The sequence below is a fragment of the Ruditapes philippinarum genome, unplaced genomic scaffold, assembly GCF_026571515.1.
Source record: "Ruditapes philippinarum isolate M1 unplaced genomic scaffold, ASM2657151v2 ctg198_1_1_1_1, whole genome shotgun sequence".
Taxonomy (NCBI): Eukaryota; Metazoa; Mollusca; class Bivalvia; order Venerida; family Veneridae; genus Ruditapes; species Ruditapes philippinarum.
The window spans coordinates 199959-227016 of record NW_026866186.1 but is presented as its reverse complement, the minus strand read 5'-3'; the positions used below and the strand labels follow the sequence as shown (position 1 = coordinate 227016).

General features: G+C 32.3%; 2 protein-coding genes across 3 annotated transcripts in view; one reads left to right on the top strand and one right to left on the bottom strand.

Annotated features, from left to right (window-relative positions):
• Positions 1 to 3627: 3627 nt before the first annotated feature.
• Positions 3628 to 12258, bottom strand: LOC132731631 (BLOC-1-related complex subunit 7-like). The gene is made up of 5 exons (XM_060717843.1): positions 12069 to 12258; positions 9732 to 9794; positions 9078 to 9121; positions 8610 to 8630; positions 3628 to 5094 (listed from the first exon to the last, which is right to left on the bottom strand). Exons 1-5 carry the CDS (start codon positions 12186 to 12188, stop codon positions 5043 to 5045), a joined length of 300 nt encoding a protein of 99 aa, XP_060573826.1. The 5' UTR covers positions 12189 to 12258; the 3' UTR covers positions 3628 to 5042.
• A 214-nt stretch (positions 12259 to 12472) lies between these two features.
• Positions 12473 to 27058, top strand: part of LOC132731630 (UV-stimulated scaffold protein A-like) — a 45902-nt gene continuing 31316 nt past the window's right edge. Inside the window, exons 1-9 of one of the 2 annotated variants that reach the window (XM_060717840.1) lie at positions 12473 to 12707; positions 17121 to 17247; positions 17738 to 17913; positions 19846 to 20000; positions 20304 to 20424; positions 21050 to 21570; positions 21930 to 22071; positions 22639 to 22716; positions 23034 to 23241. In XM_060717840.1, the coding sequence (XP_060573823.1) occupies positions 17129 to 17247; positions 17738 to 17913; positions 19846 to 20000; positions 20304 to 20424; positions 21050 to 21570; positions 21930 to 22071; positions 22639 to 22716; positions 23034 to 23241 (1520 nt within the window). In that variant the 5' untranslated portion in view covers positions 12473 to 12707; positions 17121 to 17128. The remainder of the gene's footprint in view (positions 12708 to 17120; positions 17248 to 17737; positions 17914 to 19845; positions 20001 to 20303; positions 20425 to 21049; positions 21571 to 21929; positions 22072 to 22638; positions 22717 to 23033; positions 23242 to 27058) is intronic. The other variant, XM_060717842.1, reaches the window with a different exon arrangement.

The following is a 27058-nucleotide window of genomic DNA, read 5'->3' as shown; positions in this document are numbered from 1 at the left end:
TTTGGTAATAAGGCTTCGCTACAGTAGATAGCTTTGCAGAACAGAAAGAGGTAAATAATGAGAATAGCAATGACATTAAAAAAATGGCAAAAGGTAAAAAATGAAATAAAAACGGTAAAAAAATGGTGGCAGTGAAGTCAAAGATATGTTTAATGAACAGTACAATAATTTTTAAAACGGAAATCCAGGATCAACACAAAGCCAACAAGAGCTGTCACAGGAGACAGCGAAGCTCGACTAATAAAATACTGGACGCAGTAAGGAAGACAAAACTATGAAAGAAAAATCAATTATGTATAATTATGTTTTAATTTTTAGTAAAAAATAACATTGTTAACATAAATTCCAAGATCAAGGGGAATAATTCTAGAAAGAGTCTCGCTAGAGTTATGAACCTTGTCACACAACATGTGTGTAATGATAAGAAATATATATTTGAAGTTTGAAGTAGATACCTTAAAAAGAAAAGAAGTTATAATATTTCGTAAAGAAAATCCTAAGTTCAAAGAGAGATAAATCTGTTAATATTGCTTCAAGAGTTATGAACATTGTCACATAAAATGTAATTGATGATAAGGAATAAGTATTTGAAGTGTGAGGTAGATACCTTTAAAACTAAAAAAGTCGTAGTAAAAAATGACATGTTTCTAGTTAAAGTTTATGGGGAGATTAATCTGAAAATATTGGTGCTAGAGTTATGAACCTTGTCACATAAGATGTGGATGATGATAAGATACATATATTTGAAGTATGAAGTTGATCCCTTAAGAAATAAAGAAGTAACCGTAAACAATAGTATTTTTTAACGAAAATTCTAAGTTCAAGGGGAGATACATCTGAAAATATTGGCGCTAGAGTTATGAACCTTGTCAGATGTGGTTGAGGATAAGGAACATATATTTGAAGTTTGAAGTTGATACCTTAAGAAATGAGAAAGTTATAGTGAAAAATACTTTACTGCACCAAAACTTTAATCTGAAATCTGGACGCGGACGCCACCGCCGGGGCGAGTAGAACAGCTCTCCATATACTTCGTATAGTCGAGCTAAAAATGGAAAGAATGGATCAGTTTTTGGATCTTTATGAAAAAGAAATTACCGGAAAAGACATAAAAGACGTAGAAATCCATCATGGAACATTGACCAGTAGACGTCTACAGATGTTGCTAAAACTAAGCTCCAAAGTCAATATTTGCCACAATCTGGGGCAGATGTTCGCGTAAAGGTTATATATGAAAAAGATTTACACCTTAAATTTTTTGGCACAGACAACATTTAGCAATTCTCTTTAATAATTGTTTGTATTAGGGCCCTTTGGAAAAATTCATCTACATTTTCATGTAGACCTATTAAAGTCTTTAGTAAGCTATCTAATTTTGTACTCGAACATGCTGTAAAGTGTTTCATGGTGTAACATTAAAAACAGTGCAAACACTGATTAATTACTTAACAATATGTTGCATTTTTTCGTTTAGATGAATTTGCTGGTCATAGCGGCCCTGGAGTCATGACAAAGCATGGGATTATAAACAAACCTGTAAGTATATTTCTACAGCATTCCAGGACATGACAACTGAAAATATGTTATATATAAATGAAAGAAGTACATGAACATTACATATCCATTTTTTTCTGTTGTAATGACCCCCTTGTTAGCGTAAATACAGTGTTAATACAAGGAGCCATTAAAAAGAGATGACACACTTTACTGGACCTGTAGTAGGGAATGGAGTTTCCCAAACACTCTGTGCATTTTCTTATTCCAAACAAGACATACAAAGTAAGATTATTCTAAATTTTAACAGATTTCTGCAATAGAAATATTTTACTTAAAGATGAGCATTTTACATATTTAAAGGATTAATGTTAAAATCACATACTATCTTATCAAATAAAGGTTACAATTTATTTATTCTTTATTTTTCAGGGTATAAAATCCTTAGTTGGTAAAGAAAACCTCAGAGACTAAACAGTGTTGCAAACTTGAAAATTGAACAACTTAAGAAACTATGTACAGAAAACAATGTGGATGTTAAGCTCCCTAAGAAGGCGTGCATTATACTCCTGTATCATGTTTTGGGAATTTCAACAACAGGACATTTGCAGTCAGTAAATGGTGTAAAAAGTTCTACTCAAAGAGAGGAGTTACATAACATTACTCCAGCATACATGTGTCAGCTAAACAGCTGGAAGAAAGACATTTCATACTTACCAGTCATTAAAGAGTCTATAGTGAAAAAGTACTTGATAAATGCTGATGTATGACAACTTAACAATCATTAAAGCTCAGTGTAATCCATCCAAATCAACAAATCAAGATGAAATTAAACTGGTGTATGTTGTTATTGACAAGTGTTTGGGGGAACCATATGGCGGATTTTGTACTTGTACTGTTGGGAAGAGTGAGAGATCAGACCATATTGGGGCAGTACTGTTTAAAATTTGTGAATTACAAGCCACAGGTGCATTAGAAGGTCCTTCATGTACCGACACACTTTGTCAATGGTCAGACCCAAAGGGGAGTAAAGTTAAGGCTACAGTTTTCCAGGACTTAAAAATAGGTATGAAAGGATCGATAAGAAGAACTGTGGATGATTATGGTCAGAAAGTTATGAAACAACAGCCTCCTTCATATGAACAAGTCACTTATTTACGTGCTGCTTTAATTGAAGCATTTCATCCAACTGGCCAGTACTGCCATGCTATTGATGGTATGAACTGCAACAGGTTCAAACATTCTGGTACTGATGCCAGTCCTTGCAGACATTTAGTGAATAGCCCCATGACAGTGAAGCTATCATCCCCGCAAAGGAAGTGGATGTCAAAACTACATCTGTATCAATAACTCAACTTATCTAAGAGAATATTTTATCAAACAACCTGAATAAAGAAGGAATGATGCCTGATTATAGCTTAGTTCCCTCAGGGAAACCTCCAAAGGTCAAGATTTTTATTCATCATGTTAGAAAAAAATACATACTTCCTTAAGTTGAAATTCATTAAAAATTGTTCCGGAAGCTAAACAAATTGAAGAAAGTTGAGGTTCAAAGCAGCATGCCTCCAGGTTTATGCTAATTATCCTGAAAATTTTGAAAATGTATTAAAAGTAAAATACCTTAAAGCAAACAAAGGAAGTAATTTTAACATTGCCACGGCACTAAAAATCTATGAAAATTACCAAAAGTAGGTCAGAATATGTAAATATAGCCCTTACTGTGTAAGTCAAGCAGTACAAATCTTTTTATCAAATACTGAAAAATCTGTCATTAAACCAATATAATATGTACTTGAATGTTTTTTCTTTCCTAAAAATCTCAGTATATTTTTCTTAAGTTAGTTTTCTTAAAACATTTTGGCTCATCTTGAGGCATGCAGCTTTAAATGTACAAAGAAAATTTGCAATGTATCAGGAAGTGAAACAGGCAAAGAGTCTATAAGTCAGCACTATAAAAGCACAACAGGAATGGAAAAGAGCCTGTTTGTGTTTGTAAAAAACAATTAATGAGAAACTAGTGTGTAGGAAACCAGCTCTCATTAAATATGCATTAAGCAATAAACAAAAACAAAATGATTGTTTTACTAGTGTTGATTACAGAGGAAAACATAAACCAAACAACAAAACTGAAAATTCAAGAAAGCAGTGCATTTACTCGTGAACTTACTCATGTTATGACATACACATCATTGATAACCTGATTAACTCACAAAATAGTTCTTTTTCATAATCAAGAACAGCTATTAACATAAACAATGTCATTAATTTTACCTGTCTACTTTTTTTCTTTCATTTATTTTTCGACAAAATTTACAAATTTCTGTCACTTTTCGACATAAAATAAATTTGACCAATGGTCAAATTATACAAGTTGTCCAATTTTATCAAATGTAGGATTCGACCATTTGTCACACCTGACAAAATGTCTTTCGACGAAATGTCATGGAAGCGTTATAAATAATCAATTGACTATTAACAATTTGTGGGATCATTATAATAATTACATTTATAATAACTATGAGTATTTTGGACATTTGTTGGGAAATATAAAAGCATTTAATATTTTATTATTTATCAACACAAGGACCAGGCAAGAGTATTACTTTATTTAGGAATGTGTTCTTTGGTACATGTACTGTAACTTTTTGTAATATTTTATTGTAAATTTTACAATTTCATTTTTTTGCTTTTTAAGAATAAATTATGCTTCTGACTGGTAATTCTTTCTGTTATTCTTTGGTATTAAAATCATGGGCAGAATTTAAAGTATTTGAAGACATTAAGGTGAAGTCTTAAAAAACTGAAAGACTACCAACATGAGTAGCATATTTAGAGGGGCAGATTTGAAGAGAGGTAATTTTAAATACAGCAACTGTTAGAACGTGTAATACTAAATTTGTTAGACAAGATTGACGATCTACATACCGGTACAAGTTTTTTGACAATTAAACAAGGTCTTACCACAGACTGTGAGACAAAAATGGTAGAGACCTTGACAAGTTGAAATTATTAGCTGGCATTACATAAACTGATTTGTTCACAGACAAACTTATGCATGCTACACAACACTAAGGTACACAACAGAAATCATGCGATCACAAAAGGCTCATTTCTGAGTACTTTAGACTCAGCTGAGCTAAAATGGATATGCCAATACATCCTGGTCATCATTTTTAAAAGACAATGGTGTACAAACTACTTCATATGCTAACATGTATATAAACACTATATGAGTACCATATATATATAATTTTGTTTAAATTATTGAACATAGTAGAAGTACAAAGAGCTACAAGGCATAATTATATATATATTAGTCACTATCTGTCAGGTATCAATGATGCACAACATATTTTTCTGACTTGTGTGAACTAATTGATAACATTGATTGTACTATCTGCAATTTTGTAGTCTTGATTTTTCAACATATTATATGTCATATATCGTATACACGTTATCTAGTTGTTGAGAAGAATGTGTTACATATATGGTAAGGAGTTATTTGTCTATTGCACAATACCCTATTATATGGTCACAGGCAGCTTAAGTCACCGCTGAATGGTTTTCAACTGGTCTTGAATTTCATCTATGCTTGACATACTGAAAATGAAGAAATAATATGTTTGGCTGTGTTAACCCTTACTACACTAATTGTCTAAAATGGACTTGCCCATCTTTCAATCTAGACATAACCATTCATCATTTTTAGGGATTTGTAAAAAAAATAATTTCTATTTGAACTGGAAACGGAGCAAACAATGATCAGACAGCACAGATGTGGCAGCTTATCTTGGTTTGAACTGGACAGATTGGTAAAGGCAAAAGTGACACTCAGGCAAATAAAAATTTTTTGCATTAGTTTTTTATTTGACTGATATTGCACCATATTTCATTGGTAAAATTAAATAATATGTAGGTACTTCAAAAGCAGACAAAAAAATTTATCAAATTGCTATGTTTACAAATATTTTTTTTTTTTGTTACTTCCCTTTGGATTGAAATTCAGCACAAAGACGTTTTCAAGGGTTTTCATATGGACATTAGGACAAAATTAAAACTGTTGAACAGAATTTCTTTAAACATAGCATGTTGTTAGAATATAGTAACAGAAACATTAAGAGCAGAACAAAATAGGTATCACCTTACTCATTTTTTAGTTATCTGACCCTGATTTTTTTTGCTTAATTCGAGGGCAGATAATTTTTATTGTCATGTAGCTTACTTCAGTATGAGTCAGTGTGCAAAATTTCATGGAATTGTATGTTATTATGTTTTGTTATCAACAACAAAGAGAAAAACAGAATCAAGAAGTATAAAAAATACTTTGCAGCCATATGTATTAGTTATCCGCCCTTGAAATGAAATTAAATAAGTTAATAATTCTGATTCAAGGGCAAATAACTCAAAAGTGTGATGGATGACACCCAAATTTGTTCCGCTTCTAATATTTCTGTCATCATATTCTAACAACATGCCAAGTTTAAAGAAATTCTGTTCAACAGTTTAATTCTGCCTATATGTCTATATGAAAAATCCAAAATACTACAATGATTTGTACAACAACAAAAAAGATAGGATGGAGGCCAAATTTGATCTCAGCAACCTTAAATCTTTGTCCCACACTATTGATATTTATTTCAAATATTCTCTTTTTCCCTCCATCTGTCCAAAACATGAATTCTGATCACAATATTTTGAAATTCATATATAATGAATGTGTGAAAGCCCAAACCTGCACTCTGAATATCATCTCATTATGGTAACTTAATGTTTCTGCCAAGTAGTTTCAATTTGGAAACGGACAAAAGCCCTCTCGGACAAAAGCCCTCCCGTCAAAAAATGACAAGGCGGACAAAAGCCCTCCCTTGAAAATAACAGGGCGGACAAAAGCCCTCCCATGAAAATGACTGGGCGGACAAAAGCCCTCCCGTGAAATTAACAAGGCGGACAAAAGCCCTCCCGTAACAAAAATAAATAAGTATGTTGAATACCTGTGTTTTTAATGCACACAATATATTAAAATTGTTACATATATTTCTTGTTGTTTTAAATTTGCCTAAGTATGCGTATGAGCTAGAACCACCTTTTATTCTGAATATATAAGAGATACAGAGCAAACACAACAAGAGCTGTCGGTAGGACAGCAACGCTCGACTATTCTTAGTGCTTGATAGTAAAAAAAATGCTTGATACAGCTACCTCCTCCTGTTTACAGGTTGGGGTCATGATGGTGAACAAGTGTGCAAAGTTTCAAAGCCATATGTCAATGGACTTTGAAAATATTTGAACTATTACAAAAACTTTAACGTAAATTCTAAGTCGAAAAAGGGGCATAATTCTGTCAAAATGCTTGATAGAGTTACCTCCTCCTGTTTACAGGTTGGGGTCATGATGTTGAACAAGTGTGCAAAGTTTCAAAGCCATATGTCAATGGACTTTAATATTTGAACTATTACAAAAACTTTAACGTAAATTCTAAGTCGAAAAAGGGGCATAATTCTGTCAAAATGCTTGATAGAGTTTCCTCCTCTTGTCTACAGGTTGGGGTCATGATGGTGAACAAGTGTGCAAAGTTTCAAAGCCATATGTCAATGGACTTTGAAAATATTTAAACTATTACAAAAACTTTAACGTAAATTCTAAGTCGAAAAAGGGGCATAATTCTGTCAAAATGCTTGATAGAGTTACCTCCTCCTGTCTACAGGTTGGGGTCATGATGGTGAACAAGTGTGCAAAGTTTCAAAGCCATATGTCTATGGACTTTGAAAATATTTGAACTATTACAAAAACTTTAACATAAGTGGTTACGCCGACGCCGACGCTCGGGTGACTGCAATAGCTCTACTTATTCTTATCGAATAGTCGAGCTAAAAATTGCAAGCAGACAGACAGATAATCTAAATGGAATGAGGGGAAATTTCTTTCTTTTGTTTAATAAAGGCATATTGGCCACTTATTCAATTGTTAAAGAATGAACTCTGTTGTTCACTTTTGTTAAATTAACAGTTAGATAGCCCCTAACATTGTATGTATGTATATTTGGTAGTTGGGCAGATGACCAGGTCAAAACATATGTGTGAAAATATTTTGGGTGCATTCAAAATCAATACAATCTCAAATTTATTGATGGTTTTCTTATCAATTTGGAAAATATATCCCAATCACAGGGATTCTTTTTGGCTTATTTTATAGCCGATATTCGGTCATATTCCCAAATGAAAATAGAATATTATTTTCCCAATTCACAGGAAAAAATTCCCAATGGCAAGTTACAATTTAAAAACAAGAGCTGTCAGTAGGACAGCAACGCTCGACTATTCTTAGTGCTTGATAGTAAAAAAAATGCTTGATACAGTTACCTCCTCCTGTTTACAGGTTGGGGTCATGATGGTGAACAAGTGTGCAAAGTTTCAAAGCCATATGTCAATGGACTTTGAAAATATTTGAACTATTACAAAAACTTTAACGTAAATTCTAAGTCGAAAAAGGGGCATAATTCTGTCAAAATGCTTGATAGAGTTACCTCCTCCTGTCTACAGGTTGGGGTCATGATGGTGAACAAGTGTGCAAAGTTTCAAAGCCATATATGTCAATGGACTTTGAAAAATATTTGAACTATTACAAAAACTTTAACGTAAATTCTAAGTCGAAAAAGGGGCATAATTCTGTCAAAATGCTTGATAGAGTTACCTCCTCCTGTCTACAGGTTGGGGTCATGATGGTGAACAAGTGTGCAAAGTTTCAAAGCCATATGTCTATGGACTTTGAAAATATTTGAACTATTACAAAAACTTTAACATAAGTGGTTACGCCGACGCCGACGCGGACGCCGACGCTCGGGTGACTGCAATAGCTCTACTTATTCTTATCGAATAGTCGAGCGAATAATGAATAACAAATTCTAAAATCTTTGAAAATAAGGGCTTCTTCACTGTTATGGTGTTTAAATGTTTAAAGATGCCATCCTGGACAGTGATTCTTTGCATTCATTTAATCACTGCAAAATCAAAGTCATGCATTTTTTCCCAAATTTTAACAAAACATGGCTGAAATTTCCAATTCCATGTGTATGGGTCATGTTCCCAAAATCCTGGAAAAAAAACCTGCAATCTTACCTTCTTTCTATAGCTGATTGTCTGAAAAGAAAGAAAAATATAGCTATAATGTATCTATTTCACAAGTGTTTATAACAAAACAAAACTTGGCGGATGTCAAATACAGGCAATGCTGCATTCAAAATATCTAATTTCTGGGCCTTGTAGTTTGTGGGAAGAAATTTTCAAGAGTTAATTCTTAAAGTAAATTGTTAGCTCTGGTCATCATGATATATTATAAAACACACAAATTGGAACAACTTTATTAAAACTCTCTGTACAAAATAATTACAAGCAAGTTTCATTCAATTTTGTCCAGTAGTACCAGAGTTGTTTGAATGGGAAATTGACAACAGATTAATGCACTTTTTGCTCTAGGAAATCATGATAAGACAACCTAACCCATGTTTAGGCACTAACGACTATATGTTTAAATGCTGTATTATAAGAACATTTATAATATTCATTAAATAAAAAAAAAATACTTACTGATATTCAAACTGAGATCGGATAAGATTCATTTTTCTTAAAGACTGAAACAAGAAAATAATTCTTTAATTAATTATTGTTACTTAAATATAAGCATTTTATCTATAATAACCATACGATGTATATCAACAAGCGAAAATCAGGAAACAATGATCAGTCATGTTAAAATACTAACAAAAAAATCCCTTAACTCATAACCTGCTGAAATCACTTGTATTTGCCAACATTATAGAGCCAGATCAGCCTGCACTTTTATACAGTCTGACCTGACTGCATGTCTCCAGTTGAGCCAAAATATTTCAAGAAAATCAAAGCTGAATAAACTTTACTAAGATGTTAAGAATCTGTTGTTTTTTTTTTGTTGGGCTATTAAGGTCGCATGGTAACTTTCCAGGTTAACTGGCGGAAAACAAATCAGGTGTTGTCCATTTATCTCACACACAAGCAGGCACTTGCACAGAGCAACAAACCTTCTGTCAGATAACAAGATAGCTTCCTCATATAAAAGAATCGAAAGTCCCTATCAGAAATCAAACACACAGCGGTGAGGGGCAACTTGGGCAAGTGGTTCGAAACTTAAAGTGAAACTTAGAATGAACTTAAAAATTGTTAATTAATAATGTATGTACATGTATATATGTATATTATATATACCTCTGTAGAACTCTGTATTGCCGACTCCTGTGATGCAAAATTCTTGGCAGCCTGTGACAACAACTGAAACCAAAAAATAAACAATACAAGAAGTGTAACACTCAAGAAACAGGAATAATGTTACATGCATTGACCACTTTCAGTTAAACATTGACATCAGGATTTTAGATATATTAAAAAATAAACATAATAAATGAAGTGCAAAAAAAATCTTCCCAAACTTCCAAGTAATGATTTAGTACAGTAACAATGAACAAGCCCTTCCACTAATAGCAAATTCATAATCAACCATCAAAAATTGTAAATAATTTATGCATAGCTTTAATTGTGTAAATGTGTGTTCCTCTTTGCATTCATCAGTATGTTCATCTCCCTCATATGTCATTTTCCTATTTGTATTTTAGAAAAATGTATACATGTGAGCTCCTAAATATCTTAAAGAACTTACTTTAAAATGATTATGGATAAAGTGTAGGAAATGTGTGATAATCCAATGAGACAGAATTGTTGTATGGATAAACACAAAAAGGTGTGATAATCCAATTATGATTAATCAAAAAACTTGTGTTTCTCACTGTACATTTATGTCTAACAGAACAAAAACAGACAGAATATCTCTGTTGTGTGGGTTTTAATACTGTGGGGCAAATAACGATGCAATTTTGAAAGTCAAAACTATGAAACTTTACAGTTACCAAGATGTATAAAGCATGGAAGTCAAATTATTTATCTCAGTCAAAGGTGCTAGTCGCATTTTAAGAAAGATTCTACATGTAGAAGGTAATTCCTAAATCGGACGTATTCTCCCGCAACATGTGCGTGATTCCCCGTTCTGCTCTATGTCAATATATGTGAAACAGTAGCTGGAGAATACTTCCAGTAGGAATAACCTTCTAAAAATATCATCTACATGTAGAATATTTCTTTAAACACAGGCCCATAGGACTAAGTGCGAGTTATGGAGCATAAAACCATTAAAAAGTATGTAAAATCCCATTGTTTGCATATGTGTTTGACTCATTTGATCTCTTTGTTGATGTATTTCAAGCGTAAATACCAGGCTACAAATGACATGTCATGACGGTCTCATCTTTCGGAGCAGGGTAATTTCTTACTCTTGGGCTTTACTGCGGTAATTTGTATGTAAATAAGGATCTGTTCATAGTAAATTTTGATAGAAAAATATATGTTGCATTGATTCAATGCAAAAATCTAACAATACATGTTGGAAAATTTTGACACCGAGACTGGACATTCCCATAATTTTCGTACCCGATTGTTGCATACCTTGTCTATAACAATATAACAATTTTACAAAGATCAAAAAAAAAATTATATTTTAAATTGTTTTAATATATTGATATTATATTACATGAATTAAAAGATTAAAACATATTTTAGGTCAAATCAATGCAACTAGCACCTTTGATCTCAGTCATAGTCATGTACACTGTTGAGGTACATGCGTCAATTTTAGGAAATTTCTAGTTAACCACTCACTAGGCATATTAATTGATACAAGATAAACTTTCTGATAGTTTAAAGCGAGCTCAAAGAACTGGCGAGCTTTATGGTAAAGCAAGTACCTGCTAGATAATGATGGTTTTGAAATATTGACCGGAAGTACTGAAATTGACACATAGCAACTTTTTAAATTTCAAGATAACAATAAAGGTCGAGGAATTCTGATTGAAAACAGATGCGAATACTTTTTTAGGAACCATAATGGGACAGGGAACCAGAATAAACGGAAGCAGTGTAAAAAATACCGAATGACAGTTTTAAAACTGAAAATGTAAATGAACGATTATTTTATATTATTTTACGGTAAACCTCAATAGAGCTAGCTCCGAGGCTTTGCCTTTTTTTAAACGGGGAAGTCCCAGGCTTTTGCTTGCCCGGCTATAGACTACACATGTATATCTAAAAGGAAAGCAAATAAAAAAAACATTTAAAAAATTCAATATCTATCAATGAAATTTTCAGTGTCAGTTCTAGTTGAGCAACTCCATTTTCAAAGTAACTCAATGATAATAGGCAAGGTATTCTGATAACAGACAATCTCAACTTTTCGAATTAAAAATAATCACCAATTGTTCCGAGTGAAAACGAAAGGGTGCATGAAACTTAACGGGAAAATAAAACATTTTTTGTTTAACCGACTTCCCCGTTCATAGGCTTTGTCGATTTTCAAATTATTATTACATTTTTTTAAATAAAAGAACATTAGTGAAGACTCAGCCAAAAAAGGGAAAGAGCTGAAAACGGTACGAGCGGACAAGGACGTGTTGACTTGACTAGGGGGCGAATCGTTGTCTTCTTTTTTTTTTAACTTACCTCAGTACTTTTTGAAGCTCTTATGACATGTCTTATTAGTGATCCTAGATCGTTTATATTTGCTGTAACTTTTTCGTTTAACTTTGTTTTAGTCTCTTGATTCCAAGTTGCTGCACTCATTTTTGAGGGTTTCTTAATCAGTTTATGGTATGCTTGATTGTTGTAAATTCCTTGCAGTTGTAAAGTTCGTCGTTCTTTTCAACTACTTTTCTTTTTCTTTTTTTTCAATCTAAATTTGATTATCATTCAATACTGTAGAAGCGAGAATCGTTTTCTTTTGTTAGACAATTCGAGCAATGAGGAAAAAGATTTTGCCGATTCTTCAGTCTAGTTTAATAAATTTGATTCAAGATGGAATCAAGTTTTGAAAATATTTTCACAATAATAAAATTTTACGCAGCACCGGATTTTGTTTTTAATTTTGTTGTGCAATCAGATTTTTGCAATTTTAATGATTATGCTGAATGAATTATCTTAAAATTCATACAATGTTACAAGAGAAGTAGATTTTGTCCTTTCCAGGATATTTATAATGATCCATAAATTTATAGGTCCTTTGATATTTGATTTTATTGAAGTGTCATAGTTGTCGGATACAGCACAAACTCTTGTTGTAGTCAGCAGATTTTCACACCTGAGGTAATTTAATGCACAAGACGTTTTGCCTTCAAATTGATTGAACTTTGCATGATTAATTGCAAGATTTATTCTGTACCTGTTTAAGTCAGTTTTTTACAATTTAATATGAAAAAGGCAAAGCCTCAAAGCGAGCTCGATGTACTTTTGATGTGAAATAGTATGAAATAATCGCTCATTTTTATTTCAAATGCAGTAACAAGTGCGTGTGACGTCACACATACTGTGTTAAATATGGCTCCGCCCCTGTCGTGAAATGAATAACGAGTTTTGAAAACGTTGATAAAACTTTGTTTATTTTATTTCACTCTATAATTTTTCAAGCGAAATAAAGATTATTTAAAGTGAAATAAATGTAAACTTAAAACGTTTGCGACATTAAAATAGCGTACTTGATTTGTTTGTTTTGCACGTGCTGTTTGGCGCTACATTGTGACGTCACGTAAACAATACTTTAAACGTCTGTACAGCGTTAACGACTGAATAAAAGATATTGGTGTTCGGATTCATTTTCTTAGTTAGACCATTTTCTTTCATTCTAGATAGTTTTCACAACAAAATTCGACAAAAAATTGTTTTTTTTATCAGATTTCAAACAAAATGGCGCCTTCGATTTTCATTTTTTACACAGCTTCCGTTATTCTGGTTCCCTGTCCAATTATGGTTCCCATAGACGTGCGCGGGGTGACCAGTCTACACATCCGTTTTCAGTCAGAATTCCTCAGTTTTTATCGTTATCTTTAAATTCGAAAGGTTGCGATGTGTCCAATTTGGTACTTTGGACGAAAGTTTTCAAAACCATCACTTAGCAGGTACTCGCGTTACCGTAAAGCTCGCTTTACGAGCAGGCCCTTCGGGCCAGCTCGTCGAGCTCACTACTAAGCCATTTAGCTGAAAGTTATTATTGAGCAAACAGGTTTTTTCAGCCCCAAACCAAATTATTATCTATTTTAACCTTTATTAATATGAAATTATGTCCTACCTATGGCGCTAAAAGGTCTTATGATTTATGATTCAAGCAGTACATGTAAACCAGATCTTTTTTGCGCTTCGTAGATATAAAGTAAATGCATGTATTGTGTACCGTAAACAGAAAAAAATAAATTGGTGGTGTTCAACCTATCATTGGAGTGCTCCGAATATTTCTGAAAATCTTGGAATGCCTCACAGTGATTTGATAGGCTACGCTCTGTGTATCAAATTAAAGGGGACCACTGCGTCGGCTTTTGGTGTACTGTCTGCCATTTTGGTTAATCTCTAATCACAGTTGTTTTTACATTTTTTAATGTGTTGATTTATCAAAAAAGAATATGAAAAAGTACTTTTTATGTTTATCATGGTTACAATAGTTCTTATCAATGAAATGTATGTTTATTTTCTGATTTTGAACATCATTCTTTCACCGGAAGTTTATTTGGCATGAGTCAGATGAGTCTTCAAGAAATAGTCTGAATTATGTAGATGCTCAAAAGCGCCTTGATATCTATAATTTGCTCTAAAGGATTTCAAAATAGTGGATCCTATCTAACTAAGGATTTTTCTCCTACTCGTTATATATATATTTTTTCTTGATTTTAATGTGATTCAAATTTGATTTATATGGTCATACATGTTGTCTAAGAGCGTTACTGCCCTTGTGGGGACTGCGGCCCGCTCAGACTTTCCACATGATAATTCATTATCTATTGATCTCTTAATATAACTATTTAGATATACGTTTTACAAATATACAAAAATACCAAGCATACAGAAAGTGGTGGTAAGCGTTACACAAACATACAGTAAGGTTTACAGAGAAATACATATGTTTTAATTTATTCTACCTCGATCTTGGGGAAACACTGAAATCAGTTTGATGAAAAAAATCAACGCAAAACAGTGTTCAATCTAGAATGACTTCCCAGAGGGCCCTTTGGACCCATAAACTTTTCAAAAGGGGGCCATTTGAGAAAAAGGTGGACCACACTTAAAATGAACATAATTTAAAATTCAAAAAAGGTATTATACCTTTCAACTTTTTGTTCCACAGCTGATACACAGACTGTATATCAACAAAAATTGTCAATAAAAATCAACTCTACTAGAAAATATGGATATTATCTAGGTCTTTTTTGAGAGTTCTGTTAGCGATGATGAGAGCTCATTTTCAGGAACTGATTGGTAAAGAAACAAAGACACAATGTTCAAAGAAAATAACTATCTAAATGAATCTTAATTTAAATGTTGCGAGGGATATTTGATAATAATGTTCAGTTTTTTAATCTGATTCAGTGGGTTGATATAAAGGAAAATTGTATTTTGCAAATTGGGCCAGAAATTTTTCCCTTTTTTATTTAAAACAATATTTAGTCTTTTTAATAAAAACCAAAAATTTAAATTTACAAAAGGGCAGTAAAAATTAAGAAATAAACTTACTAGTCACTATAAAAAAAATAAAATTTTCCCCTTCTCAAATACCCACAGAAAAAAGGGTTGGTTCAACAGGTGCAAAGGGAACAATTAAAAATTGCCTTTCCCCGGAAATTTTTGGTCTTTTAAAGGCCCACAGTTCTAAATGTCACGCTTAAAAATTTTACTTTTTTGTTAAATTTTCAGATGCACTTTTTTAGGGCTGACCACCCCAAAAGCCCAAAAAAAAAAATTAATTTTACTAAATTTGGCAGAAAAACCCGAAACCCAAATTCTGTTGTTTTAGCTCCATTTTTTTTTTAATTGGTTTCAAATGCGTGTTCGTAATTTTAAATTGCACACTTCCCTATAATTAACGCACACTGTGTCTTATATAGATTTTTCTGGATATTTATTTGTTTTGACCGTTATAAAACTATAATTACAGTAATTTACACGCACATGTTGATTTAACTGAAGCGATTTGTTATGTTTATAAAAACCCTGACCGAAGTAAGTAATAGTAACTGTACGAGGAATAATTCTGCATATATTTACAGACCCTGGTGGCAATTTGAAGACAGAGAGAGCCTAGCGATTGAGGTTTTTAACAGGGTTACCGATTGCGCATGCTCTTTTGTTTTTCCTATCCAAACTTCAGTTTTTAATTCATTATTTTTTAATATAATTCACAAGAAACCTATTATGTACTTTATCAGGTTTAAGAAAGCATTTAAATGCCATCAAGGGCATTTTCTATGTGAGAGCGCCCGTCGGGTCCACAGTTGAATTTGTTTTGCGCGGGCAGACTTTTCAGGGGGTTAATGTCGCGCTCTAGATTGAACACTGGCATTAAATAGTGACTTGGCAATTTTGAGATGCCCCCTCATTGCCATGGCAACAGGAAATTTAAGACTGAGCTTGCTGTTACAAAGGCAATGGTCCAGTCAACATGTGTGCCAAGTTTGATCAGTATTGAAACATTTTTTATAGTTTCATAGCAATTTGAACATGTAACAGGAGCCTGTTTAATGAAAACAGCCATTTTTCACAAAAAAAATTCAAAAGGTGGGGGGGTGGTGGGTGTCAAAAAAACGTCAAAACATGTCGGTATGAGGTAAAAGGTTAACATGAAAAAAGTCAATTTTGGGTAATTTCAAGTATTTTTATCATTTTCTGCTAACACAATCAAGACCATTCTATTTGAAAGACTCTTTCTGAATGTATATAGTGATGCCATAATTATATATAATTTTATTACTTATGTTATAGCATAATATTAATACATGTATCATAGTACATGATGTGCACACAGTTTTCTAGTTCAGAATTGTTACTTGTACTGTTGTGACCATTATAAATTAAATCTCACAAGTACTTCAGTACTACTACTCAAGTACTGCATCAAATTCATTACTCAGAACTCATAGGTACAGCTTGACTACAAGTACAAATTCAAAGTAGTACTTATGTATGTATATGCCTGGTTGACATGTTTTCTTGACAATCCCAGATGTCTGGGAAACTATGGCATATAATTTCAAAATCTAAAAAGATTATTCAAAATACATGTTGTTAGGTTGTCAGAATCTGACATAAATGAAGAGATACATTTGACAGTGATTTTTCTCCTTTCATTGGGAAGAGGCCTTAGCCACTTGATTTTGGGGGGAAAATATCGCTAAAATTGCTAATTTGGGAAGTAAAAAAGCAGACTTTAAGTTAAGATTTTTGGGAAAACTGCATGATTTTAAAGAAAATTTCAATTGGGAAGAGGCCTTTTATCGGAGTCTGTTATATAAGCAGGAAAATCATTTTACAAGTTGAAGACATCAACATAGGTGCAGCTTAAAAATAATTATCTTCAGGATGTTTATGTTTTATATGTTACACAAATACATTATTCATATACTGTATATATCCAACCTTTTAAATTTTTAAGAACATGATAACAATGTCTGCATTTTCATTTACGCAATGACTAATATATATTATGATGTTTATTTGTATACATTGTATATCTTTAAGGCTTCATAATGTCAGAACTTGATGAGAAGATTTGTAAGCAGATGGAAAGTCTTGTAGAGCTGTTGACAACGTCAGGAAAACCTACATTAAATCCAGAAATTATGAAGAAATTCAAAAAATTTTGCAGGTAAATGACATACAAATTTTAAATACAGATGTAAAGTAATTTATAAACACAGGTAGTTTGACACTTACACTGACAATTTTATCATAATTATAATGATTACAGTCTTTTATGCGAGACCTGTCAAAATATACTAGCCCATTAGGATCTGCCAGTGCCTGAGTTAACAGATTTCAATGTTAAAATACAAAGATTAGAAGATACAAAGATTGAATTACTAGCAGTATAGAGTGGGAACAGATTTGCGGGATAGCTAGGCTCTACATTGTGTATACTGGTGACAAAGACAGGTCACTTCTGATTGCATCAGGATAAGAGTTAATACAGATCAGTAGCTTTAATAATAACAATTTACTAGTATCTGATACTACTACATTCAGATTTTTCTGCCAAGGACATGTTGGTGATTGGGGTCTAAGTAATGTCCTATGATTTACTTCTTGCTATTATCTGCTTAATGATCAATATTTAATATATAGTATTCTAAATTAAGAATTTCAGACAGCTATGTTCACCATGCGTTTGAACTTCTGATGAAACAGTTATCAGTAAAGCATGCAGAAGTTCGGTTCTCAGCATACCAGATGATAGATGAGCTATTTACTAGATCACACATGTTCCGGGAGTTACTTCTCGCTGATTTTGATACATTCTTGGAACTTGCAGCTGGTAATTAGTCCCCTACCGGTTTACCGGAGGGGACTTTAGGTTTACCCTCCGTCCGTCTGTCCGTCCGTCTGTCCGTCCGTCCGTCGGTCTGTCTGTCAGTCCGTCAGTCCGTCCGTCCACAAAACTGGATCCCGCGATAACTTGAAAAGTACTGAAAATATTTTTATGAAACTTGGTATATGGATAGATGGCAGTATGGAGATTATGCACATCTTTTTCTTTTCTTCCTATGTTGAAAATTCTGGTTGCTATGGCAACAAATAGGCTAAAAATATGGCAAATTTTACACATTAACTGGATCCAGTGATAACGCAAAAAGTACTGGAAATTTTTTTATGAAACTTGACATATGGGTAGATGGCAGTCTTGGAATTATGCACGTCTTTTTCTTTTCTTCCTATGTTGAAAATTCTGGTTGCTATGGCAACAAATAGGCTGAAAATATGGCAAATTTTACACATAAACTGGATCCAGTGATAAAGCAAAAAGTCCTGGAAATATTTTTATGAAACTTGACATATGGGTAGATGGCAGTGTTGAGATTATGCACGTCTTTTTCTTTTCTTCCTATGTTGAAAATTCTGGTTGCTATGGCAACACATAGACTGAAAATATGGCAAATTTTACACATAAACTGAATCCAGTGATATCTCAAAAAGTACTGGAAATATTTTTATGAAACTTGACATATGGGTAGATAGCAGTGTTGAGATTATGCATGTCTTATCTGTTCTTCCTATTTTGAAAAAATATCAGTTGCCTTGGCAACAAATAGGCTTAAAACATGGCAAATATAACAATATTTGTGATTAGTCAAAAAGAGCTGAAAATTTTTATGAAATTGCATCTTTAATTCAAGAGTTATCTCCTCCTGCTTTTAAAATGTTATATTTTGGTAACAGGGATGTTTCAAATATTAACTTTAGAGTGTCCTTCAGTCCGTCTGTCTGTCTGTTCATAAAAACTGTTTCCTGTGATCACTTTTAAAGAACTTTTCCAACAAGTTTACTTAAAATAGAGAAAAATTGAAACATAAGTGAATGGCCAATGGCCCTTCAGAATGTTGATGGGGTTCTTACCGGTAGGGGACTTATGGATTGCTTGCAATACTATGATAATTGCTTGTTATCATTATAATTGATTGGTTAATTGCCTTCTTTACAATATCTTTATGACTATTTCATTATGACTTAAGAAGGCTTTTAACCATAATTGACACAATGAAAAGTGTTTTTTAACATAATACATGTTTTTAACATGACTAATCAAAGACTAGGGAGATTTTTGTAGCATTGGTTTCAGCATTGGCATCACCATCATACTTTGGTTATGTTTTTATGTGCAAGTTGGTATCTCCAAAACAACTGAAAGGTTTCAAGAGAATGGGTTGAAATTTTAAACACTTATCCTTTGTGATTATCAATATGATGGGCACAGGTCTGATTACTCTGATTTGCCTTTTGACGTAGTTATGCCCCTTTTATTACTGTCAAGCACTGAGAATAGTCGAGCCTGATGTCTTACAGACAGCTCTTGTTGATTTTGTGTGAGAAACCTGATAAAGGTATTTTAAATACCAAAAAACAAGGTAGTTTAGATAAAATAACAATGATAAGTAACATTATCAATGTTTGGATGTGTTGTTTTCCACTCCATTTCTTATCTTGATTTCATGTTTTGATAAATTTGTATGTAAGTAATGGGTTACTGATATATGGCTTTAAGGAAGTTCAAGGGAATAGAAGTTCAGTGAAATGTTTTAATATATCCAACAGTTGTCATTTCTTGACTCTGCAATGAAATTGTTTGTAAATATTTATAAACATTTCATGTTCAATTCTTAAAACTACATTCAGTAACCTGCCCATGCCAGAGACAATACACAGAGAACTAAGTCTCACCTGTAGTAAAGTGTTGCATGTTTTATTGAAGGTACAGAGAAGAAGAAACCTCTGCCTGCACCAAAAGCTGTAGCTGAGAATATGAAGAACAGTGTTAACAGAAGTATACTACTGTGGGTAGAAAAATTTGGACATGCTTACAGAAAGCTCATGCTTGGTTTTGAATTTCTCAAGTCCATTAAAAAGGTATGTTCTAAAGTTGACTTGTTTGTTTGAAGTCCAAGTGAATCATAATTTTACACGTTCACTACAAGACAGGTAATGGCCAACCAGATGGGTACACCTTTTATCTGGATTTGAAATGATTTACATCCTCTGTAAGGAGCACTCACTGGAGACAATAATTATGGTAACTGCTATGAGGTGTTGCTTTTCTAAGGCATAGTTTATTGCTGTGTGACTTTGGGAGAAAATTATACTGCAGTTGTGATGTATATTGTGTGTATATGTAAATGACTGATGATACATTGTGTATTGTTTGATAAACAGATTGACTTTGATGGTATCCAGGCAACACTTGACTTAGAGAGAAGACAGAAAGAAGAAACAGAGAGAAAACTAGAAGAATGTAGAAAAGAAAAGGTGGACAAAGTTAGTACAGAGTATGCAGGTGTGTTTACTTTTCTTTTTTTATAAGTGATTGCAATAAGAACCAATATCAATACTGGACTACTCTTTAATACTTGTTCATTCCTCCTACCAAGCACTCAGTTACTCAGAAGATTTGTAAGGAGTTTTAAAATGTATTACCATTTTCCTTCTGTCTTCCATTTCTGTAAAACTGTTAGGAAAATAAAGATGGTAATTTATTTATAAGAACAATACCTTCAATGATCCACTTGTGTTTTCTGTTTTGATACGCAAAATTGACAAGTAATAGAAATGCAAGGATTTACCATGAAAATAATAAAAAATGTGGTTCATTCAAGAGTTGAATAATTTACATAAATCTGACATCCTTGAAAGCTAATATCCCCGCAAATACCTTGGAAAAAAATTTGGAAAAACACTGGTAATTCAATGTCACTAATATCAGAAAATGGGGATTTCTTATCTTTGCTCTTTCCCTACTAATTGACGGTAACAATTCTAAATGTTATTTTCTTTACACAAGAACTATATTGTACTCAGTAAGACAGGTTTTGTCACACCATAATGACATACCATGATGTCACACCATAGTGTCACACCATAATGTCACACCATGATGTCATTCCATGATGTCACTTTTTCAGAATCAGAGCTTGAGATACAGCTGTGTCTGACTGAAGTGGAAAATGGTCTCCAGCTCCTTATGCCAGGTCCAGATGATTTCTTCATACCTCTGAAAGACACAGGGGGAACCAGTATGTTATCCCATTCTACCTCATCAGTGACATCAACTGTAACATCATCAGAGGAAACGATCACAAACAATGATGATATTTCTGTCAGCATACACCTCACAGATAAAGACATGGGCATTGAAAATGTGAAAAATAACACGCACAATATTTCAGGGACTGATATCTCTCAGGAAAACAATGATAGTGAAGATGATAATGATGATTTTGAAGAGGTTGATACTGATGTAAATAGTGCATTTACACAGGAGCATGGTCTTTTTGACAGAAAATTTGCCCTGACTGTAGAGTTGGGTGAGAGTGGGCGGAGTCTAAAGGAGACAGAAGATAACAGGGACCTGATTCAAGGTGTGAGGGATCAATATACACTCATCAAAACTAAATACTTACCTGCTGTAAAAAGATGGATTCAGGTAATCTGATTAACATGAAAATTTAAATGGAATGTTTGAAAGAAAATGCATATTTTTCAATAGTTTGTAGTGTTTTGATACAAGTTTATAGGATTTTCTTGAAACCAATACACATCAGTATTTTGTTGTAAAAAATGGCCATGGAGTGAAATATTCCCATTAACTACATGAAGATAGGTTTAATTTTTTTTCAAGTTACAAAACAGGATCTTCTGTGTTTTCTTGTAAATTGTAAAGCTCAGTATTTAATCTTAGAATTTAAGTCTACTTTTTCTTAACCATAATTTTAGACTACCATTTCTTTTAATTAATACATAATTTGCATGTTTTCTTGCTATTCATACCTTTTAAAAATTTAGGTTATGACAGAGAATTCTGGAAAAGAGGAGAAGGTGAAACAGTTAATGGAAGTGAAATCAAAACTGGAAGATTCTGTGAAGAAATGTGTAGAACTTGAAATAGCAAGATCTAAACGAAACAGGGATGCTGATAGTGACTCAGGTAATATAATCATAACTCGTTAACCCTTACTTCACTAATTGTCTTAAATGGATTTGTCTGTCTTTCAGTCTTGACTGAACCATTCATCATTTTTAGGGAAAATTATTAAACACAACTAAGTGAATACAGAACAGTGTAGTCTCAATATTTCGACGACAAGACCGACCGATTTTATAATCTGATATTTCATAGATGTCTGTCTTTACGAAGGGCCACATGGTCTATATAAAAAAGCCCTAAAGCGCACAATTTGTTGGGCTAAGAACAGTGTAGACTATGATCAGACAGCAGAAAGAATTTGCATGAACTTGTGATAGATATACTAACATAAAATATGTCTGAATATTTTATAAGAAGCAAATGTAGTTAAAACTTTGTCATCAATATGGAATGTCATCTTGGACCACATTTTTGTTTGGAAAAAAAATTTATTCCGCAGTTGGATATGCACATTTTGGTATATAAAGCATGGTGTATTGAAATAGACCAGTCTCTAAATAGGCAAGTAAACTGGGTGATCTATGGCATAAGGGTGTACTATTATGAATGTTTTGTGATTGTTTGAAGATGAGGATGATTTTGAAGATGTTCCGGAGAAAGAAGGATATGAGGAAGATATTCCAGAACATGTACAAATGGAAGCAGGTTAGTTACTTTTTAACAATTCTAGCAAATATTTTAAGTAACATGGTCACAGTTTCTTTTGTGATTGTTAATATTAGTACATTGTATATTGTAAAATTTCATGTAATTTTATTAATTGTGTTTTATCCTTATAAATTATAATATATATATTATATATATTATTATAATTTTTTTATATAATTGTATTTAATCCCTAAAAATATTATTTCTATGAATGCTAGATTTGGATTAATTACATGTAGCCCTAATTAGAAAATGTTTTTTATTGTTGTTCTAATAATACAAATTAGTTACATTATATCCGTGTTTAATTTAAGCCATGGCATCAAGTAGTAAAGCTTCAAAACCTAAGAAGAAGAGAGCACCTAAAAAACCTAAAATAGAATCTAAATCAGGCAAGAAGAAACTTGGAATAAAGAATGTTCAACAGATGGCAAGGGATATATTAGAATCACAGAAATTATTAGAAGATGATGATTTAGATTCTGCAGTACTGAAAAGCCGAGATGTTTCTTCAAAATCCAGGTAATCTATTGAAATAACAGTGTATAAAGCTATATATCTGCCGCCTGTAGTTTACAAAGTAATTGTTTGAATTTGGGAAAGAATAATGACAAAATACCAGTATGAAAGAAATATCTTTGTATGTTTCTTATACAGTTAATTGTGCTCTCACAAAATCATTGCTAATTGGTTAAAATCCACCTTTAAAATGCATAATATTTTGTACCATTAAGCTTTTATTCTGCTTTCATAAAATATGCATATTAGATTACAGAGATATTATATAAATAACATGTTGCTGTCGAGGTAATAGAGGATATTGTCAACCCAAGAACTGGTATATCACCGTGAGGCACAGCCGAGGGAAAACATGCCAGTTCAAGGGTTGGCAATATCCTCTATCACCTTGACAGCCACATGTTATTTATCTTATTATACCGAAAAAGTATGAGAAAGTGTTATGCATGAGTTATGTGCCCCAGGGTGATATAAGAAATATTTCCCGGTGAATATATCCTAGGAGGGTGATATTCAATCAGAACACATAATAGGCCTATGGGATTTTACATTGAAGGATATATTGAGGTATAATAAACTTTGTTATAACTTTTATGAAAATAGACCGTAAGATGAAGGAAACACCATATTTTTAATGTTTATATATTTTATACAAATTTTTCATTTAATACAGCTTTTTATATGCTTTAAAAACATGAAAAAAGAAATTCTGATTTAAAATTTTTTAATTTCATGCTTTAGGTTAAATAAACACTATTACATTTTAAATCAAGAAGTATGCTCAAGTCAGATAGTTAATTATGAACTTGTTAATATCTAATGATTTGTTTATCTCCCTTTAATCTGAATATATCCTGGGAATTCTATTAGAATAAGGTTTTCATGACTGTGTACGATGTTGCCTCATTGATATCTAGGATATTTACAATTTTTAACAGTGATTAGGGATTAATGACCTTTCTGTTCTGAAAATCATATTTCTGTTAGTGCTTGCAGCCAAAGAAAAGAGAGTCCTGTACCACACTGTACATGTATTTTGTAAAGACCACTCCTTATAAAAAGTAGTTAATTTGGTACTGAAATCTTTGTTCAGTTCTTTAAAATATACATGTATATATATTTTTTAATGAGAATTGTATTGTTTCCTTTTTAACAAAGTTAATTAGTAACCATTGTATTTTTGGTTATTCAATTAATAATTTTCAGTTTTCATTGAAAATATTATGTGAAATACTGCAGCCAGGAAGTTTCTTTGTTTGAAAATTATTTTAATACCGACGTAAGATAATTAGAGGTTCTATATTATGGTCATTCATTTAGGAGATAATGATATAAATGTTCAATAAGGCATAATGTTATTTACAAAAGTCACTGATTCAGATATAAGATATATAATTTACATTTCAAAAGTCATCTTAAACTTTACATTTTGAAACTATATTATATTTACTCTCCATAAACTGCTGCAAAAAATTTAAAAGTAACTTGGTACAAATGATCACCATCATGAATAAATGTGCTTGGTAACTGCCCTATGTTCAAGGTTCCACTTGAGGTAATATATAAAAATATATATAAAAAAAGAGTTCACATTTCACGTCCATTCCATAAGGTACTGTATATTGATAAGGTTTGAAAGTACTTTGCTTGAATGATGACTTTTATGACATAACAGGGCACAACATCCAGGTTAGTACCGGCATTCCAAATGTCACACAGAGATACAATATCTAGTTCATTAATTTATTTTTTTTAATTTTTTTTGAAGATTTAAGATTAACTAAGATCAAAAAATCACCACCATGACATAATGCATTAAATTTTTAAAATGTGCATAATGCAAGAGGCAAGTTTTACCTCCAAGGTCAAGGCCTTTCAGAGGTTAATAAATTCAATATCATATCCAGGAAATATATCTGTCTTTAAGAATGTATTGTTCACATCCTATCACATTCAATTATGATGAGTCATTGTAGTTTATACATTATTTATTTTACAACATACAAACACCACAGATAAATATCTGGGCTAGTGATATGCCTTCTTGAACAAACAAGATGGGCAGGTAACTTTTGTCTACTTAAAGGAGCTCCATTGAGGTCAAAAAGCCTAAAGACTTTTGAAATTATTACATGGATCAAGTGAAGCAAAATCTGCAAAAGATAATAAAGAAATATGATCAGAATTGAATTGAAAATCGATTTTTGTGTGATTCTTAGCTCTATTTGAGTGACAATGATTTTTGTTTTATTGTGTTATTTTGAGCAATAAAAATGATGATTCTAGAAAAATTGGGAGAGGGAATGATCTGAAAATTTGCACAAAAGTTATTAAATGATAAAACAAATCCTGAAAAAAATATTTCCAGTTCTGTCAGTTCAAAAAACCTCAGTGGAGTCCCTTTAAAGATTGCTGGAAAATGTAAGAGGAGGTGTTTAACCTGAACTGTGAACCCTCTAATTGCCTGCAGCTATAATGATCTCAGTGCATGTCTGGACCAATCATAGACTATAGTGCTTCTTTGTAGAATTTTTATGTTAAAATACCTTTCATTAATTATTGACAGTTTCAAATTCAAAGCAGGGTATGTCTGTTTAGACATGAAACAAGTCATAAATGATTGAAACTGACACAAAAGTGTTTTAATGAGATCAATATCTTATGCGAGTATGTGAGAAGTGAACCAAGCAATTCTCAGGAGAGACATTTTTTAGTGCAAGTCACCTTAGTGCTAGTAAACCAATCAAGTGGCTGTATTGATATTTTTTCTGGCAGTTAGTTTTAAAATAAACTCAGATGCTGAAACTGTAACTAGAATACAAACTGACATTCAGATTAATTTATCATACACTTGTGACATATATAGATCTGAAGATATAAAGCATTTTAACTGCTGAATGTTTTCATAAAACAATTCCAGTAATACATTATATAATGTACTACATGCGTTTTGACTTAGTCAATAATCAGTGACAGGTTCAATGATGCACAAACATTCTTTGTTCCCAAGCAATAGATGTTCACATTTAAAAATGATTTAATAATTAACTAGAAATACATGTCCACTGTTTTTAAGCCCATTTTCTGTGGGTTTTTTTTTACACAAAATGACAATTTAATAAAGAACATTTTACTTGTGAGTATGTGAATATTAAATATGTTAGTGTCTATGGGGTAAGTGTCCAAATTGAAATTGTGTACCATTACAAAGTATTTTACAAGATACTGCAAGTTCCCATTAGATTGCTAGCACCGTGACTGACTAGTGGGGACAATTGGTAAATATAATTATGTTACCTTTATGAGTTAAGTTTAACTCTCAGTGGAATAACATTTATTAAACTAATTGACTTTGAAAGTATGTTTGTTTGTGTCCGCTTAATATGATGAAATTAAAATTATATACCCAGAGGAATGAAAATTTCATAACTGTATTAAAATTACTTATTTATGGAAAATTTTAATATTTTTTACATCATGCGTGTAACCGTCATGATGTTGTATGATATTATAGGAGAAAAGATATAATGAGAGTCTCATGTTACAGTTTATAACAGTTATAAAATTCCACGGATCAACACACAATATTACTGAATAAATCATTAATAAAGTCCCTCATTTATAAAATTCCTCATTTATAAAATCTGACATTTATAACATCCCTAATGATTAGGTGATAAGGTTGATGAATGTCATATTCCAGATTACAACTACATGTATTTCATCTGAAACAGTCAAATAAAAATTTAAGTGATTTTATAATGAAAATATTATAGTTGAACTATTACCACAGTATACAGCCTTAGGTCAGACTTCTCAG

Bases quoted from the DNA above. Each gene is read 5' to 3' on its own strand.
- LOC132731631 (XM_060717843.1), bottom strand. From the start codon at position 12,188: ATGAGTGCAGCAACTTGGAATCAAGAGACTAAAACAAAGTTAAACGAA. The intron at 9,122-9,731 runs GTATATATAATA...TTCTTGTTTCAG, and splicing joins CAATACAGAGTTCTACAGAG to TCTTTAAGAAAAATGAATCT. The intron at 8,631-9,077 runs GTAAGTATTTTT...CTTTCTTTTCAG, and splicing joins CGATCTCAGTTTGAATATCA to ACAATCAGCTATAGAAAGAA.